General features: G+C 48.4%; 1 protein-coding gene across 7 annotated transcripts; it reads left to right on the top strand.

Moving 5' to 3' along the window:
- Positions 1-365: 365 nt before the first annotated feature.
- Positions 366-9,722, top strand: TMEM171 (transmembrane protein 171). 7 transcript variants are annotated; one of them, XR_014309930.1, is made up of 5 exons: positions 1,423-1,692; positions 3,469-4,175; positions 8,024-8,165; positions 9,095-9,233; positions 9,438-9,525. XR_014309930.1 is itself a non-coding variant. In XM_082724260.1 (4 exons), the coding sequence occupies exons 2-4, from the start codon at positions 3,539-3,541 to the stop codon at positions 9,634-9,636; spliced, it is 978 nt and encodes a 325-aa protein (XP_082580386.1). In that variant the 5' UTR covers positions 366-544; positions 3,469-3,538; the 3' UTR covers positions 9,637-9,722. The 7 variants fall into 7 exon arrangements, 6 of the variants coding, with proteins under 6 accessions (XP_082580386.1, XP_082580390.1, XP_082580387.1 ...); XM_082724260.1 differs by lacking the exons at positions 1,423-1,692; positions 9,095-9,233 and adding an exon at positions 366-544 and having other exon boundaries at positions 9,438-9,722; XM_082724264.1 differs by lacking the exons at positions 9,095-9,233; positions 9,438-9,525 and adding an exon at positions 7,469-7,658 and having other exon boundaries at positions 1,191-1,688; positions 8,024-8,081.
- The last annotated feature ends 8,688 nt before the right edge of the window (positions 9,723-18,410 follow it).

Here is an 18,410-nt window from a genome sequence, read left to right as displayed (position 1 = left end):
CTTCCCTCTTTGCCTCCATATCACCCTTGGTAACTGGCTAAGCCCAGCTCATGCTTCACCTTCAGTGAGACCTACAGAACAACTTGCTGTATTAGGTATGCAAAGCATTCACACCTTTAAAAAGCCCAAAGCATGGCATGGGGTTGTGACCCAGTTTAAGGCAAAGCTGACGGGGGAAGCCGGGAGAAGTGGCGGGGATGGGTAAGTCCCCAGGGCTTCACCACACAACTATATTTGGGCTGAGCCCTTGACTCACCTTCCACAATGCCCTCACCTCTGGGGTGGAAACTGGCATAGTTGGGTTCCGTGTCACGTGTCCCAAGGCAGGTTACAAATAGTACCCGGATTGGCAAACCCATCCTGAAACTCCTGGTTCAAGGGCAGGGAAAGTTACCATTTTAATTGCTGCCGACCATTAACAATTAAGAGCAGGAAGAGGGGTTCTATGACAAAGAGCAGACATGTGAGTGCAGAAAGGACACAGCTGACCTGCCAAGGGCCTGCTTCAGTCTTGGAGCGAGGACCTCACGCCTGAATGGCTCAGGTATGGAGGACCTTGTCTCACATTCTAAATAGGGCACACGTTTCAGTGACCCGGTGTCTCCTTAACGCCATCGCGGATGGGGAGCTGGCAGCGAGGGACTCACCCCAGGGACCGCAGTCAGGGTCTCCGGAGCGGCAGGAGGGCCGCCTGGAGCTAGGTAGACAGGTCCCAGACCAGAGCGCGGCCTCAGGAACGTGAGGCCCCATCCTGCCTGGGCCACCGCCACATTGGAAAGGGGGCCAGGCGCTTCCCCCGCCCCAGCTCTGGGCCCTGAGCACCCAAAGGAGCCGGTTCCTTTCCTGCTGCCTGGATCTCGGCCCGCGCGGCGCGCAGTTCGGGCGGCCCAGAGCAGAACCTCAGCCGGCCACCCCCTACCCCGCACGGCTGCGGACCAGGGAAGTGGCGGGGGCGCCCATTTCCCCCGGATTCCTAGCGTGCACGGTCACGGGCGAAGCGGTCGTATCTGCCGGCCTTGGGCTCCGAGGCCGCCCCTCGTTGCCCACGGCCGCGCCCCTGGCCCCGCAGGACAGCGCCCGGTGGCAGCCAGCTCCCGCCTGTCTGCCCTGCCCCGCGGTGCCCCCGCCGCCGCGCCCTCTCTGGCACCGCCTCCTTCTGTAAATACAGTGGCGGCCCGCCCTCCGCGCCCGGACGCGCAGGTGGGAGCGTGCGGTGCGGGCCGCCACACGGAGGCCGCGCCCCGCCGGGTGCCCACAGCCCGCGCTGTCCGGCGGAGCGCCGACCCCGAGGCCGCCGCCGGGCTTCCGGGACGCGAGCCGGCGCACGCACCGCGCCCGCGGGACCAAGCCTCAGGTGAGCGCTCCGGTCCCCGCACTTCTCCGCACTCCCGTGCGGGCTCGGGCGCGGCGCTTTTGCGGCCAAGGCTTGGTGTCGCGAGCAGCGCGGGTGCTGAGGATCCGGAGCTGAGTCTGCGGGGGTGGGAGCCGCAAGCCCGGCCGCCGGGGGCTGTTGTTGCCCTTGGGCTCCCTGACACCCATGAAAGGATTTTCCATAAAAGACTTTGGGCTGGCTTTACCTTGATCTCCAAACGCGGCAGAACCTGGGGCGTGGTGAGATGCTGGCGATTGGGAAATGTCCTTTGGCAAACAGTGGTGGAGAGGCAGATTTGGCTTCGGGGAAATTAAATGTAGGTTGGTATTTGGAAAAGGTTTAATTTTCTGTTAGTGTAGATGTTTTTGTGTCCGTTCGTGAATGTATATAGGAGACGGACAGACTTGACTACCCACCTGCTATTATGGATGAGGGATTAGTACATACGGCAGGTGTTTAGTCCACTTGTCCATGGATACAGATCCCGTTTCTGGCTTCTTTTTACTCTACTAGTATTTGGGGAATTCGCCTTAAGACATCTAAAGCCTTGTGACTCACTTCAGAGTGGAAGGTACCAGGAATTCAGTGAATTCCTGACAAGACTTTGTAACAGAGAATCACCCTTATCTCTGGAACCAGCAAAAGAGATGACATGATTCAGATCTCTGTTTTTTACACTGCAATATTTTCTTTGTCTCAGAATATTCCATCTTCATGAATATAATTTGTCCAGGTTTAAAATGGAAGCTTATTTCCCTCCTACATTTCCTTTTTTTTCCAACTTCCTTCTGATTAGATCGCACTTTTTCCTGGAAAAGTACTTCCTAGTACAAGACCAGCTATTGGTTTTCTTTACTTAAACTGACCCTCCTTGGATGTGACTTGGGTTTGTCAGGACGGCCTTGGTTACAGCCTCAATTCTGAGCTCCTTCATGTGATCACAGATACATATGGACAAAACATTTTAAGTTTTCTTTCTTTGAGCCACTAAAAATGGTCTTCACACTTGGGTTGTCTTTTCCACTGCCCCAACTTGAAGTATCCTGGTAAAATACCCCACTCCTGAGAGTAAGACAAGATAGCTAAGATAATAAAGTCAATTTGCATACAGTAGACAGTTATTAACAACTGATTTAGGTCCACTTAATACTCGATGATATCAGCTCAGGGCTTGGGTGATCTTGGGGGAGGTGCTTTCCCACTTGATCTCACTTACACTCTCCGTTCAAAGTCAAGATCTGTTGCTGTTGTGTGCTTTGTAACTGGTGATTTTATCAGCTGCTTATTTTTAACTAAGCCTAAACCTTCTTGTGAAAGTGAAAGGCACCTTGGAGGAGGGTGCGTGACAGACCGCCTGCACACCTGGGAGGAAGGCTTTGCCTGACCTGTTCCAGACTCCCCTGGGTTACCCCTGCCCAGTCAGCTGGGCCCGGGAGTTCCAGTGCCCATGTGAGAACTGAAGAATCACATTTTCACAGAGTTAACTTGAAATCCCCCAAAGTCACTGTGTTCCTGAACTGCCTTCCCCTTCAGTGGAAACGGCTGAATTGCGCCTCCTGCAGGTGTCCTAGCCTTAGAAGATAGCAGGAGAATGGAAGGTTGCCGCAATCTAAAATAGGAAATGGAAAGTTAGTTACTGAACGAAAATGTATGGACTCGGAAATGCTCAGAGCAGCTGTGATGAAAAGTGGGATGTCTGTAAATCAGAAATAATCCCTGTAGTTCTTCCTTTACCCACCACTGTTTTGGGGTTTGTTTTGCTTTGTGTTGTTTTGCTGGGGAAGTAAGTTTGTAAGACTCATAACAGGAAAAGCCACACCCAGTTACTTCTCTTGTATGGGTTTTGTTTTTTAAAAGATACTCTTAGGTGCATGGTAATTGCATTTCCTCTTCTCTACTATCTTCATAAAATTACACATTCAGGAGTTTCTGAATGCCAGTGCTTCTGACTCATAAACCAGCTCATTGTTCCACAGTGTATCACTTGCACCAAGTTCTATTCCCTATGATTTCATCCTAGAGTGATTCCTGAAATGGTCAGGGCGGGTCCGGGACACCTGTGCCCACTTTAATTTGATGTTTGCTTGTATTTTCAGAGCTGTTGAAACCATTGGAGGGAAAGAAATCCATCTTGCCTGGTTCAGGGGAAAGGGGCTTCTTCCGGCCATGTCTCCTGTAGCTGCTGCTGACTCAGATGGGGACCGGCGAGACAGGCGTGTCAGCAAGCTCATTTTCTTCCTTTTCATCTTTGGTGCCATCCTGCTATGTGTGGGAGTCCTGCTCTCCATCTTCGGGTTCCAGGCCTGCGAGTACAAAATCTTCCCAGACTGCAGCCTGGTGCTGAAGGTCGCTGGGCCTGCCTGTGCCGCAGTCGGGCTCGGGGCTGTGATCCTGGCCCGCTCAAGGGCACGACTTCAGCTCCGGGAGGGGCGCCTGCGGGGCCGGCAGGTGGACCCCGACCGGGCCTTCATCTGTGGAGAGAGCCGCCAGTTTGCCCAGTGCCTCATCTTTGGGTTTCTGTTCTTGACGAGTGGCATGCTCGTCAGCATACTGGGCATCTGGGTCCCCGGGTGTGGCTCAGACTGGGCACAGGAACCGCTGAACGAGACAGACACAGCTGACACAGAGCCCCAGATCTGTGGATTCCTGTCCCTGCAGATCATGGGGCCCTTGATTGTACTCATGGGACTGTGTTTCTTTGTGGTGGCCCATGTTAAGAGAAACAACTTGAATGAGGGCCAGGATGCCTCTGAAAGTGAAGACAGACAGACGCAGAGCATGGAGCCTGTCCAGGTCACTGTAGGTATGTGGTTGTCATTCCTGGGCACTCTCACACTGCAGTGGCTTTGGCTTCAGGGCTCCGCTGGGTTATCTTTGGGCCTGGCCTAGATTCTCTTTTCGCTCTTACACACACATGCACATACGCATGTGTGCACACACGCACACACACATGCACATGGAGCTGCTGCTTGCTAAGCCCTGTAAGAATCCTTGTGCACATCATCTCCTCCCAGAAATTCCTTGTGATTGAGCATAAGCTTTGGGATAATAATCATGATCTTGACTGAGGTCACAGAGCAAATTAAGAGGAAGGTGAGAGAAATTGCTAGCACAGCCTGGGAGCCTTCTGTCATGTTAGAGACCAGCCAGGTGACATTGAAAGCTAGGGCACTGTGTTGAACACGTAGATTCTCATCCCTGGCTGTCACTGGCTAGCTGTCCGTCGTAAGTCCTTAACCCCTTCTAGGCTCCAGTTTATGTATCTATAAAATGAGCACTGCATTGCTAAGATCCCTTCCAGCACTAACAATTCTAGGATTCTGTTTGCCCCAAGTCCCTCGATCTTCTGTGTTGTGAGGGGGCTTTCCACACCGTTTCTCACATCGTTCTCCACTTTCTGTAACTTTATCCTTGGCTTCAGGGTGGAGGCAAAGTTTGGAAATAGTGACCCAGACAGCGATGAAATGTGATCGCACCTGTCACTTCTCTCCCCCATTACATGTCGAGAGATGACTTTTGGGTTCTCTGGGTTCTGTGGAAGAGATGGATGACGATTTCCTGGGGTCAGGCCCCCTAGAGCATAACATCAGTAGCTGGGGCCTCAGTTTCACACAACCACAGAGAAACCCCACTGGTGCTTGTTTTTGAAAATCACTTTTTTCCCCCAGTCTGCTCCTTTTGAAAAGGTAAAGCTGAAGCCATAGCCATGACATCGAAAAGGCTAGGCATAGAGCATTATGGGGCAGAAACGCCTGAGGGAAGAGAGTCGGGGAATGAGAGGTTTCTCCTGGTTGGGGCTGTCTGCCAGAAGGAGCACTACTCTCTGGGGGAGGTCCCTGTATCACCAGTCCCGCCCTCGGTGAGCAAGGGCAGAGGGGTTTACACACCGATCCTGGAACCGCAGTTGAAACTCCCATGCTACTATTTGTGTGGTTATATATTTGCGGTGACCACACCGATATTAGTTATACAGTAATAAGAGCTAGCACAGATACAGGGCTCATTCCAGGGCCAGATACCCATGCAATGCCCTACAAGGGCCTACTCTGTCCAAGTTGTTCACACCTGCGACAACCCAATGAGATTCTCTTAGTATCTCCATATGAGGGTGAAGAAACTGAGGCACAGGGAGAGCACAGACTAGCAAGGGCAGAGCCAGGCCTCAAACCCAGGCAAGGGCACGCATCGACTCCAGTCCCCACAGAGCCCCGGGAGGGCCTTGGGCAGGTGGCTGTAACTCTGTTCCTGCTGGTTTCATCCTTCCCCAAGTGCTGTGGGTTAGCTGTTACCTGACCAAAGGGCTTGCCCTGTGTTATAGGTGTGTTCAGTCCTTTTGCGGAACACAGTGGGGACAAGTAAGTATACTTTTTTGACGCTTATAGTGTTCCGCATAGTTGGGAGCATTTCAACGTGTGTCCTTTGGGTGTCCTATCAGGGGACCTCTGGGGCCCAGCCTCCCTCCTGATGGCTGGAATTGGGTGGCAGCAGAAAGCAGGGCAGTTGGTGTTGGGACATAGTGACTCCCGGGTTGGGGAGGAGGGTGCTCATCCTGATGTTGGGACTCTATCCTCCATCCTAAAATCTCTTCCGCTTAACCCTATAAGTTCCATCGAACCTGTGAAAGTCTGGCAGCCTAACTCCTTATTGTTCTTTCCTTTGATATTATGGGATAGGATTGAAATTTTCAGGAAACGTGCCTTTTAGCCTAATTGATAAGAATTGAGACATTGTCTAGCAACGGTCAGTTCTGCCTTACAAGGGATTGGGATCATGAGAGGCAGTTCTTGGTGAAGTCCCAGAATTCAGTTGTTCCTAGATTGGAAGCCCCTCTTCCCCAGACGTGTGCTGTCACCACCCTGGGCCCACCCGGTGCAGGATCCTGGACACCCAGGCAGGAATACGAGATAGCTCTCCCTTGAGGGATGTCTGCTGTCAACTCAGAGGACATCGAGTCCTTCAGGATATAGTGAATGGGCAACTGAGGGGGGATGGGACTGCTTTTAGGGAGAGCAGGTCGCAAGGCTTGGGAGGGCGGAAACTGATGGGCAGAGGCTTGGACAAGCCTCCCAGACAGGTGGTGACCCTGAGCACTTCCTTGTTTGCATTGGACAGGTGACTGGCCTGCTCTGGAGGCTTATTCCCAGCTCCTTTGTTCTACACTGTAATTAAAGTAAACAGTCAACCTTACTTCCTCTAACCTACCCAGACCTGTGAAAAAAATTAAACAAGAAGCCCAAGATAACCAGTAGACGTTATCAAGTTTAGGTGAGCAATGTCTGTCTTAAACCTTCACTGCCATGCGCTTGCAGGAGAGAAAGGGTTAACACATCTTCATGGGAGCCACTGAGGCAGCCAGGAGAGGGGCTGCCAGCTGGAGGGTTTCCTCCCACATGTGCACATGCAAATCCAAGCCCCTGGCTGGCTGTGGCTTATGCAGAAAGCACCTTCATGGGTCCCTTACCAGCACTGTTGTAACCACCAGGCTTGACGTCCTCCTGCCTGTTCTCTGAGGCAGGTACAATTACGGCTGGCCTGCAAGTGCCTAGTGTGACAGTTGAGGCCTGTGGGGGTTAAATCACTCACTCAGGGCCACACTGAGTTGGTCATTGACAGATGGCTGCTTACCTAGCTGAGGGTCACACGCCCGCTCATGCCCGCTGCCAGGACACATGGCCTGCCTCACTGCTGTGACTTAAAGTCCTCTCCTTCATTCTCCCTGCCTTGTCCTTTGGTGCTGCCAGTTCCTCAGAGGCTACCCTCAAACTGCTATGGAGTGGGGTGCTGCCACAAGTCTAGAATGTTCTAGGCAGCTCATGTGGTGTGTTTGGTATTGGAATATTCCAAATGAGAGCTTGTATCTGGTGTCTCTTTCTCCTCCCCAAAATGTGGGCTGTGTTCTGGAGAGAACAGCAGCAACAGAAATGCAAAAAGGAAAAGGGGAAAAAAAAAAAAAAAAAAAAAGCTTATTTTGGAGTGTGACTTCCTTTTGTAAAGCTTGAGTGAAATGTTGGGAGAGAAAAGCCTCTAGAAGAGCATATACCACAGGTACCACGGTAACAGAGACATCCGCTGTCCCCTCACCTGTCCTTTGCTCAGAGGCTGAAACTCCATGTAAGGAACAGGCACTTTATCGAACTGCTAATGGTCGGCGATTCAGAATTTCAAGTTGCGAAGGAGAGACACTGTGCAGCAGGAGGCATCCCAAGAAAGAAAGTGCTTCCCAAGAAAGCAAGTGCTTGAGCTCAGACTGTAGGAAAATATTGGCGCACTGTTTGAAAAAACTGTGGTATGATATACGTAACATAAAACTTAACATTTTAAGCATTTTTAAGCAGAGAGTGACATTAAGTACATTTGGCGTGTTCTGCAACCATCACTGCTCTCAAGTTCTAGGGGTTTGTCATCATCAAAGAGAAACTGCCCCCATTAAACACTCACTCAAATCCTCCCTCCTGCCTCGCCCCAGCCCCTGGCAACCTCCATGCTCCCTCTCTGTGAATTTGATAGGCCCACTTTTAAATTCTGGAGTTAGCATAGGTGGTTTGACCTTTTGTATTCATGGGCAAGATACGTCATTAATTTATTTTACTCCTGCTAATGGGCTTGCATTTATTACTCATCTGTCTTCGATGAAATATTGTGTTTCCTTAGGTGACGCCGTGATAATATTCCCACCCCCGCCACCACCTTACTTTCCCGAGTCTTCAGCTTCTACAGTAACTCCGAGTCCTGGGGCTAATGGTTTGCTTCCCAGCGAAAATCCACCTTCGTATTACAGTATTTTTAACTATGGGTAAGGCTTTGCATTTGAACGTCAAGGGTAGGCGTGTTTAACTTTCTCAGGCCTGTGCCTGAACTCAGGCCAAATTGGCTTTAAGGCTGTGATACGGGAATAAACATGTGAGCATGAGTATCTTTTTTGCCGACATGATGTCAGAACTATTGCCTTAACGTTAAGAGGACCTTTCAGAAATGCTGGGTGGCACGTACATTAAAAATTACAAAAGTGGTTAGATAGGAAGCCTCCTCCAGGCCTCTTTCCACTGGCAGGGATGATCCACCAAATGTTTAACCCATTATTAGCCAGACTGAGCACCGGAGCAGGACTTGGGAGGGCCCTTGCTCTGTTAGGCTTTGCCACTTTAGATTAGGGGAGACCTGGCCGTCCTAGGGGACCTCCAGCAGATGCAAAGGGTTTCAGTATCTCATGGAGGTACTTGGGTGACGCCGACCCGACCAAGCTGGGCTTCTGCTCTCAATCTGAAGTTGACGGGGTGGTGGGCCAGAGATCCAGAGATGGATTTAGGAATTGTCCTGCCTGGAGGAAGGGGAGATAAGGTCCTGGACATTTGCGTAATTCTGTTAGTGAATTTTTGTATTCTTTTCTCCAATGATGAGCTTGCCTGAGCCCTAAATAAATGTCTGTTAACTTAAAACAAACTCCTATGTGCTGCTACTGTGATTTCTGAGTGCCACAGCCTGGCTTTGCTCACATTCTCTCGTGTAATTCTCCTGGGTAGCTGAGAAGGCACTCATCGTTTTACAGATGAGGAGACCAAGGCTCAGTGAGGTGAGATAACTCAGGATCACACAGCTGGAAAGCAGCAGAGTGGCAATTCAGAGGCAGGTCTGCCCTTTGCTAGAGCCCACGCTGGGAACCAGTATGCTTTCTTGCCTCCCTTCACGTTTTTGGATTATGATTTAATTTTCTCTTTGTGTAAGTTTGTTTCCCTTATGTGAGCTGTCTCCAAAGACAGAAAGGTAGAGAATAGTAACTCTGCACGCGTGTATGCTTTCTGGACAGCAATGACACGTTCTTACCTCGTCATGTCTTCTCGATGACAAGGGAAACAGCAATGGGGTGAGACTCTCTTAATGTGACAGTTGGCTCTAAAGAAGGAAGGGAATCAAGGCATATCTGTAAGAAACAGAATAGGGAAGAAATTACTCCTTAGTAATTTCTAAATACTCCTAAACTCATGTAATCCAACATTTGAAAAGAACCTCATATTTATGGTGTGTTACTGTCCCCCTCTCTTCCCTTTCTGTTCTCCCTCCTTTTTAGAAGGACTTCAACTCCTGAGGGCCAAGGCACGGCCCCCGAGAGAGATCGTGAATCTATATACACCATTTCTGGGACTGCTGTGTCCTCTGAGATCTCAATCACTCCACATCTCTTCTCTGAACTGCCTCCCAGATATGAAGAAAAAGATATGGTGGTAACCGCAATGTCATCTCCATCTTCTGAGCCTTCCCCACCATGAACTGTGGACTCCGGTTCCATTTTCTATAAATCGATCACTATTTTATTTAATTTGTTTTTTAATAAAAAAAAAAAAATGCGACGGCACCGGCTCTGTTCTGACTCCCCTGGCATTGCAGCATCCACATCAGTAGCGAATGTTCTGGATCAAGCGTGCTCTGGACCACAGGAGACATCATGTGCCTCCAGCCCACCCATAGTCGGTTCTCTCACTGAGACCTGCTACATTCGAAGTGGTGGGTGAAGAAACAAAGGCTCTGAGAGGCTACTTAACTTATTCCAGGTCACAGCGCTTCTAAATGGTGAGGCTGAGTTTTGAACCCATGCAGGGTTCTGGAAGTTATTATCCTGTGCTGCTCAAAGGCTGACCAGAGGCCATTGTTCGTGGTTAACCAGGTTCTGTTTCCAGTGTTACCTGCTTTTGGGCAGAGAAACAAGATTACTCTCATTTCTTTATTATTTCTTCTTCCTCTTCTTTTCTTCCCTCTCCCTCTCTTCCTTCTTCCTCCTCTCACGTTCCCCTTTCTTTCTTTCATTTTGTAAGAAGGCAACTAGGCCTTTTACACTGGGCATTTTCAGCTCACTCATATCTGGAAGCCTCCTTACAGTGAAGTGACAATGTCAGAAAAGAGATTTCTTGGGCTCCTGGGATAACTCAGTTCCCCTGGAGAGGTCCAGGAAGGTAATGCCTTTCTGTTACAACGTGCTGGTCGCTGGTCCGACTGCGTGGCCCACGGACTTTTAGTCTTATGAGGCTACTGATGAACCAAAGAGATGGGCAGCACGGTAAGTATTTAATTCTAGATAGAAACCAGAAATAACCACTAAGTGTTAGCAGTTCTACCTGTGAGAAACTGACTTTGAGAAAATGAAAATCTGTAGTAACAGCGTGGTTGATAACACAATTTGATGTAGCAAAAATGTGCACATTTTATGCCTTTACATAAGCCATAGCCCCTATAAAAATCTGTATTACCCAGCAGTTAATTGCCTAAAAGCAGAACTTAAGGGCGTTAATGCTCCACTAGTTTCACCAAAGTCATGACTGATTTCATGGGAATTGCCACCACCATAAATCATGGGAAACAGTCTGTACCAACAGCACTGCTCTCTCTCTCTCTCTCTGAATTGGACATTTATTGAATTGAACTGCTCTTAAAATTCTGCTGCTTTTTTTCCTGGAAAGTTAATTATTCACATTTTAAAATTAGAACAAAGGGTGGATTATTACCACTTACTCTTACTTTTATTTGTTTAAAATGATAAGCTGACATTTCTAGGTAGACTGATTTAGTTTTAAACACATAGGATTTCTCCTCAATAACCAAGATCTTTCAATGGCTCAGAGCTGGGGTTGTAACTGAGTATTTTATCTTTGTATGCTAATAAAATTAAAGTGCAGTTAGAGGGCTCCTGGGTGGCTCAGTTGGTTAAGCGGCTGTCTTCAGCTCAGGTCATGATCCCAGGGTCCTGGGATGGAGCCCCACATCGGGCTCCCTGCTCAGCAGAAATCCTGTTTCTCTCTCTCCCACTGCCTGCCACTCTGCCTACGTGTGCATTCTGTCTCTATCTCTTTGTCAGATAAACAAATTAAAAATCCTAAAAAGAAAGAAATAAATAAAATCCAGTTAGAAAGTCTCAGGTCTAAGTCTGACCTTCTGGTTAGAGAAGCCTATTCAACCTCTGTCAGTCTCCACAGTGCTCAGCAAGATGGAGCCTGGAGAACCTGGGGCATTGTGAGAGGTCCCCAAGGGTGAGGAAGTCTACTGCCAGACTGAAGTCACAGATGGCAGAGCTGGGGCAAATCATTTGGCCATGGAAGATGCATCCTATGCCTGTCAAGGTTCTGGCAAATGTGGACAGCTTCCGAAAACCCCCCCAGTGGACAGTCACTCAATTTTTCGTTCATATGTGTTAACATTTATTTTTATTTATTTATTTATTTATTTATTTTTAAGATTTTTATTTACTTGGGCGCCTGGGTGGCTCAGTGGGTTAAGCTGCTGCCTTCGGCTCGGGTCATGATCTCAGGGTCCTGGGATCGAGTCCCGCATCGGGCTCTCTGCTCAGAAGGGAGCCTGCTTCCTCCTCTCTCTCTCTGCCTGCCTCTCTGCCTACTTGTAATCTCTCTCTGTCAAATAAATAAATAAAATCTTTAAAAAAAAAAAAGATTTTTATTTACTTTATGACAGAGAGACAGCAAGAGAGGGAACACAGGCAGGGGGAGAGGGAGAGAGAGAAGCAGGCTTTCCTTTGAGCAGGGAGCCTGATGCAGGTCTCCACCCCAGGACCTTGGGATCATGACCTGAGCTGAAGGCAGATGCCCCACAACTGAGCCACCCAGGCACCCCAACATTTTTTTTAACTGAAGCAAAATTTATATAACATAAAACGAACCATTTCAAGGTGAACAATTCAGTGGCATTGGGTACATTCATAACATTGTATGACCACTTCCTCTGATTCCAAAATATTTTCATTTCCCCAAAAGAAAACCCATTAAACAGTCATTCTCGATTGCCTCCCTCCCCTTACCCCTTGGCAACCACCAATCTGTTCTGTCTCTGTAGATTTACCTTTTCCAGGTATTTCATGGTGTTTTTTGAAATTCATCCACATCACAAAATGTATCGATACTTCATTGCTTTTTAGAGCGGAGGGATACTGCCTTGTATGGATAAGCCATAGTTTACTCATCGACCCATTGGTGGATATCTGGGTTGTGGCCACTTTTTGTTATTACGAGAAGTGCAGCTACAGACATTCGTGTACAAGCATCCATTAGAGCGCCTGTTCTAATTCTTTTAGTTACATATATAGGAATGGAATTGCTGGACCGTATGCTAATTTTAAGTTTTTGAGGAAATGAAAACTGTTGCCCCCAGAGGTCGTACCTTTTTCCACTCCCCCTGGCCGTGTATGAGAGTTCCAATGCACTATCATCACCATCACCATCACCACCATCACCGTCTCCACCACCACCAGGATCTCCATCATCATTATTACTATAGCAATCCTAGTTAGCATAAAATAGTGTCTCATTCTGGTTTTCATTTCCATTTCTCTAGTGACTAAGCATATTGGATATCTTCCCACATGTGTTACTTGGTTTTTGGAGACCGAAACATTCTCATCAGTGGCATAGAAAATCTTGTGCCTGAGTCTCTTCCTGTGGTATTGGGATGCATGATACCCACCTTGTGGAGAACCGTGAGGAGCTCTGTGAGGTCAGGTGGGACGACCCACGCCAGACACACTGTGTGGCCACACTGCCTCCATGCCACGACAACCTGTTCTTGTGAATTCTTTGTCCTCTCCTGGGGTCAGTTAAGTGGACTAACCGAATCAACCAATTCTACTGAAATGAAAGCTAATGTTGGACCAGGCAAGGTCCCTTTGTTCTTTCTTTAGTTTACAAGCTTAGGAGGAACACAACAGGCCAAGGGAATCATGTTTCCAGAGTATGATAGCTGAGGAAGAAGCAAGTATGTGGTCATCCAGTTTCCACCTGAGAGGTGGCAGTAGGGTAGGGAGAGGCCTGTGGGACATCCTGCTGTGATGTGTCTGTTGGCCTTTGATATGGTTGCTTTGCAGAGGAATGAGGTCAGGCAGGTGGTGGGTGGCCCTGGAAGGAGACATCATTCCAGGCAAGTCATAGGAAAGGAATGAGTCTAAAGATAGGAAGTGAACCTCAGAAGGTGGCCTCAGGTGGGCAGAAGACAGACAGTAGTCTGGAGGGATCTATGAGGTCCCACAATGATAAGAACCAGAATTAACTGTTGAAAAAGTTAATATCCTGAGTTCCATTGCAGACTGGGCCAATAAATCCACATCTCCAGGAGGGTAGTGCTTCTCATCTGGGAACCTGGGAAACACTGCCTGTTGAGACAATAGAAATGGCAGAGGCCACACCATGTTGGCTGATTTATCTGGGATTATGAGCCCCATGTGACTTCTAGGACTTCACACAACCCAGCCCATGCTAAGGGTCCTAAAAGGAAAGAATGTGGGTTTGCCGTCAGCACCCCAGTGTGGATGCGGGCTTCTCACAGTCTTGTCAGTTGAGCCTTCCTGGCGACTCCATCAGGGATGCTTGAGACAACCCCAGAGGCATGGGGAAACCAATTCAGAGGCCCTTGCCTCTTTCATATGGGGGGTCCTTCCGAATTTCCAGACTGGGGGACTTTGGACTCATGTATTCGGGAAGGCATGTTTCTTTATGTTGGGAGAAGTCAGGACTGCTGGGAGCATCAGTGATGTTTGTCCTGACAAGGTGGAGCAGAAGAAAACATTCTTCAGGTTGAAATGGAAAATGCTTGAAAATGTCCAAATGGGTAACAGTATGAGAATAGTATGAGACTTCCTTCCTCTCAGTGCCTCTCAGCCTCCAATGGTTCAGTTAGGAGAGCTCCCCCAGTCAGAGGGGTGGGCTAGGCTCCTCCTGCTACCGCCCTGGATGTAGGAAAACCTGATCCTTGCGCTTCTGGTGTAGGAACTTCTCCAAAGGAGAGAGAAGTTGGGAAGCACACTGCAGGGGTGGTAGGTGGGCCATAGGGGTGAGGCATCCTCTGACCCTTGGTGGGGAACCAGGCATGGTCTGTCTACATGCCACGAGCCTTCCTGGGATCTGGCATACCTTGGATTCTTGGAGTTGGCTGCCACCAACCCGAGTGCCCCAACAGGAGCAAAGGAGAGGCTTGGATGCAGCTTTCCCAGGTGAAAAAGGCTTTGTGGGGAAGGGGGCAGATTTCAGCTGGGTGACACATGTGATTGTTTGAAAAGGGTATCTGTCCCTCACCTCACTTGGGGGAGTGCGGGGTGGGGGTGGGGGGCTGAGATGGGGTCAGTGCTAGAAGTTCACTGCTCCATCTGCTTTCTGGAAGCTGCTTGGGCCTGAAGGGGCTAGAAGGTGGGTAAGGTAGGTTGGTGGGGGTAGATGAGCCACCACATTCTCGCGTGCTCAACCACTCGAAGGGCACTTATTTAAAGGCCTGTAGGCACTCACTCACCTCCTGGATTCTCATCCTCAGGCTCTCAAGCTTTCCTCCCACCTCATGGTGCTCAGGCAGTAAAGTTGCTAGGAGCTGAACGCCCTCCCACTGCTGCTCTCTCTGGGGAATCTGCAGTGCTGGAGTTGAAGCCCAGCTCCAACAGGTGACAGGCCATCTCCTCCCTGCCACTCTGTGAGAAGTGACAAGTTACTACAGGCCCCATGGGTGCTGTCTGGCAGAGCCTGATGGCTTTCACCAGACCTGTGTCCTTCGTGGCTGTGCACTGCAAAGGGCTCATAATGCCCAGTTAGATGTGACCACAGGCAGGTCACTGCTCTGTTCCCATGCTGGGCTGTTTCTGGGGTGCCCTTCAGCTCTGGAAAGGAGCTCAAACTGGAGTCTGTAAGTCTAAAACAGTCTCTTTTTTTCCATAGTAGGCCACTGACTTTGGGATTCTTTTTCCCTTTGAATCATAATTCAATATTACTACTAATAAAATTAGTGAGAAAAGGAAAAGAGTTTTGAAGTTTTTTTAAATCCTTAAGATATATTTCATTAAGCCCAAATGTAAACTTAAAGTAGAAAATTCGAAGTCACTTAAATAATTATTTTTCTTTGTATTACTAATGTGACATACAATTAGGGTCATTTATCCCCATTTATATTTAATATTAGGTTAATTTTGTTTTTAAATTAAATTTTTTTTAAAGATTTACTATTTGACAGAGAGACTGAGAGTGAGAGCATGAGCAAGGGGAGGGGCAGAAGGAGAGGCAGAGAGAGAATCCCAAACAGGCTCCCCACTGAATGTGGAGCCTGACATGGGGCTTAATCCCACAACCCTGAGATCATGACCTGAGCCAAAGAAATCAAGAGTTGGATCCCAACCCACTGAGCCACCCAGGTGCCTCAATTTAACTTTATTTTTGAACACATAAAACATATGCTATATTGGGGCGCCTGGGTGGCTCAGTTGGTTGGACTGCCTTCGGCTCAGGTCACAATCCTGGAGTCCCAAGATCGAGTCCCACATCGGGCTCCCAGCTCCATGGGGAGTCTGCTTCTTCCTCTGACCTTCTCCTCGCTCATGTTCTCTCTCGCCGTCTCTCTCTCAAATAAATAAATAAAATCTTTAAAAAATATATGCTATATTAAGAAGTGTACATAAAGGGTGGTTCCATCTTTACTCCTCTCCCCTGTCCCACCTACCCCTCTAAGTCATCATTCCTCTTATTAGTTTCAGTTGTATCCCCCTGGTGTTTCCTTTTTGATTCTTATATTTTATAATGTACTTTTCTATATAATGTATAGTATATACATTACATATAATGTATATATAATGTATTTTATATATGAACACTAATATGCATTGCAACATATATACTGATACATGGGATACAACACTGCTAATTTTATAGGCCTGTGTTTATGTACGCAGGCGCACACACAAATACATGCTACTCTGCTCCTTGCTTTTTTCATCTAATACTATCTACTGACAATGACTCCATAGGCAGAGACTGTTCTCATTTTTTGGTATAGCTACCTAGTACCCCATAGTGTGACTATACCATGTGCTCAGTCCTTCCTCTAATTATGGATCTTTAGGTGTGTTTCTAATCTTTTAATATTATAACTAATACCCCAGTGAATACCCTTGTGCTTCTGTTGTTTTTGATTAGACAAGGTCTAGGTTCAGAGCAAGCTCTGCGTGACACGGCCACTTTAACAGGGAAACATGGGTGTGATTGGGAGAGATGATGCCAACTGTTCCTCAGAGGGCGGGGGGGGGGGTGCCTCTCACGCTCTAACTGACAAAAGACACAAGTGCCTATTTCCTTACCACTTCAACAACAGAGGTGTTACCCAAATCCAACTTCTGGATTTTTGCCCGTCTGATAAGAGAGATCCTAGCCTAGGGCAGTTTTCGTTTATATTTTTTTAATGAGTGAACTGGGATTCTTTTCAAATATTAGGAGCCTTTTGAATCTTTTTTTCAGTGAACTGTTTATATATTTTGCACATTATTTCCTCAGTTGTCATCTAATTAAAAACACAAATCAACTCTAATCTCTGTGGAGGCAAGCAAAGTCACTTTTCACTCTTACCTTGAGGAGAGATGTCAAACGCAAACTCAGACCATCTGGGGTGGGGGGGGGTCCCCAGAACACCGTACTTCGCTCCCTCCTTCCCAGACTCACTCTAAACCAGGAGGTGTTGGTGAGTCCTTACATTTTAACTTTTTTTCCACAGGCCCTACTGAATTGACTGCAGTATTTTGTTTTGTTTTTTTTTTTTTAAAGATTTTTATTTATTTATTTGACAGAGAGAGATCACAAGTAGGCAGAGAGGCAGGCAGAGAGAGAGGAGGAAGCAGGCTCCCCGCTGTGCAGAGAGCCCGATGTGGGGCTTGATCCCAGGAGTCTGAGATCATGACCTGAGCTGAAGGCAGAGGCTTTAACCCACTGAGCCACCCAGGCGCCCTGACTGCAGTATTTTGGCATCAGTGCGCTGTCTTACTATTTTTCCAAAATCATAGTCAGTCAGCTGGCTTTGTTAGAACAGGGTGTTAATGAAATAAAGGTGCCAGTATTGATACCCATACGTGCTGCTGGCTCGGCACTGAGAAAAGCTGTTCCCCTGCCAGAAGAGGGGCCGCCCAGCTGCCTTCCATTCAGACAGAAGCCTCCAAAGAGTGCTCTGTGGGGAAGGAAGGGGCAATAGCGTCATCTCCAAACATAGTTCACCCGGGGGTGGGGTGGACGTTCCAAGTCCCAATTCCTTGGAGGCCTGGAGTAGGTTTCTGCCTGGGAATTTCACTGTGAGGTCAGCAGCCGGTTGAGAAGACACATGTGTCAAACAGAAAAGCATGCGGGGCCCTGCGCAGTGTCATTTTCAAGCTGGCTGCCTCAGCTGGAGACGCAGGGGGCGGAGGAGAGGGTTGGCAAGTGATGCCAGCTGCTGGCAGGAGACCTCAGTTCCTCTCCTCAAGGACTGCACAGGGCTGCACAGCATGACGCCTGGCTTCCTGCAGAGCGAGGGATCTCAGAGAAAGACAGGAGGAAGCTGCAGTGTTTTTCAGGATTTAGTCTTGAGGGCAAACATCATCACTTCTGCCCCATTCTGTCTGCTAGAAGCAAGCCACTAGGGCCGGCCCACACTCAAGGAGAGAGGCATCAACTTCTACCTTTGGAACAAAGGAGTCTCAAAGAATTGTGGACATATTTTTAAATCATCACAGTCCTTGAGACCAAGAGCCTTTTCTCCTCTAACTGGAGGGCTGCCTGACCCCTGGGCTGCAAGACATGTCTTTCTTTCTTGGTAGACCCAGTGGGAAGTCAGGAAATGCAGCCTCCTTCCAGGTGAAGAGCTTCCCCCCTGACGAGGTGACCTTCATCACATCTGCTTCCCTTTGGCCTCCTTTTATTTATTTTTTTTAATTAAAGATTTTTATTTATTTATTTGACAGGCAGAGATCACAAGTAGGCAGAGAGGCAGGCAGAGTGAGAGAAGGGGAAGCAGGCTTCCCACTGAGCAGAGAGCCCGATGCAGGGCTCGATCTCAGGACCCAGGGATCACGACCTGAGCCGAAGGCAGAGACTAACCCACTGAGCCACCCAGGCGCCCCTCCTTTGACCTCCTTTAACAATGGAATTGGGTATGGATTTGGATTTCTGGATCTCACCAAGAGGTTCTTTCTATCTCATTGGGTCTGAGGAGCTGATGAATCTGGACTTCTACAATTACCTCAGGTCATGGTAGCCCTCTGACAGTGGGCCAGGAA

Source organism: Mustela nivalis (assembly GCF_964662115.1).
Source record: "Mustela nivalis genome assembly, chromosome: 3".
NCBI lineage: Eukaryota > Metazoa > Chordata > Mammalia > Carnivora > Mustelidae > Mustela > Mustela nivalis.
Note: the sequence above shows the minus strand (reverse complement) of the source record. Positions and strands in the feature narration are given on the sequence as shown.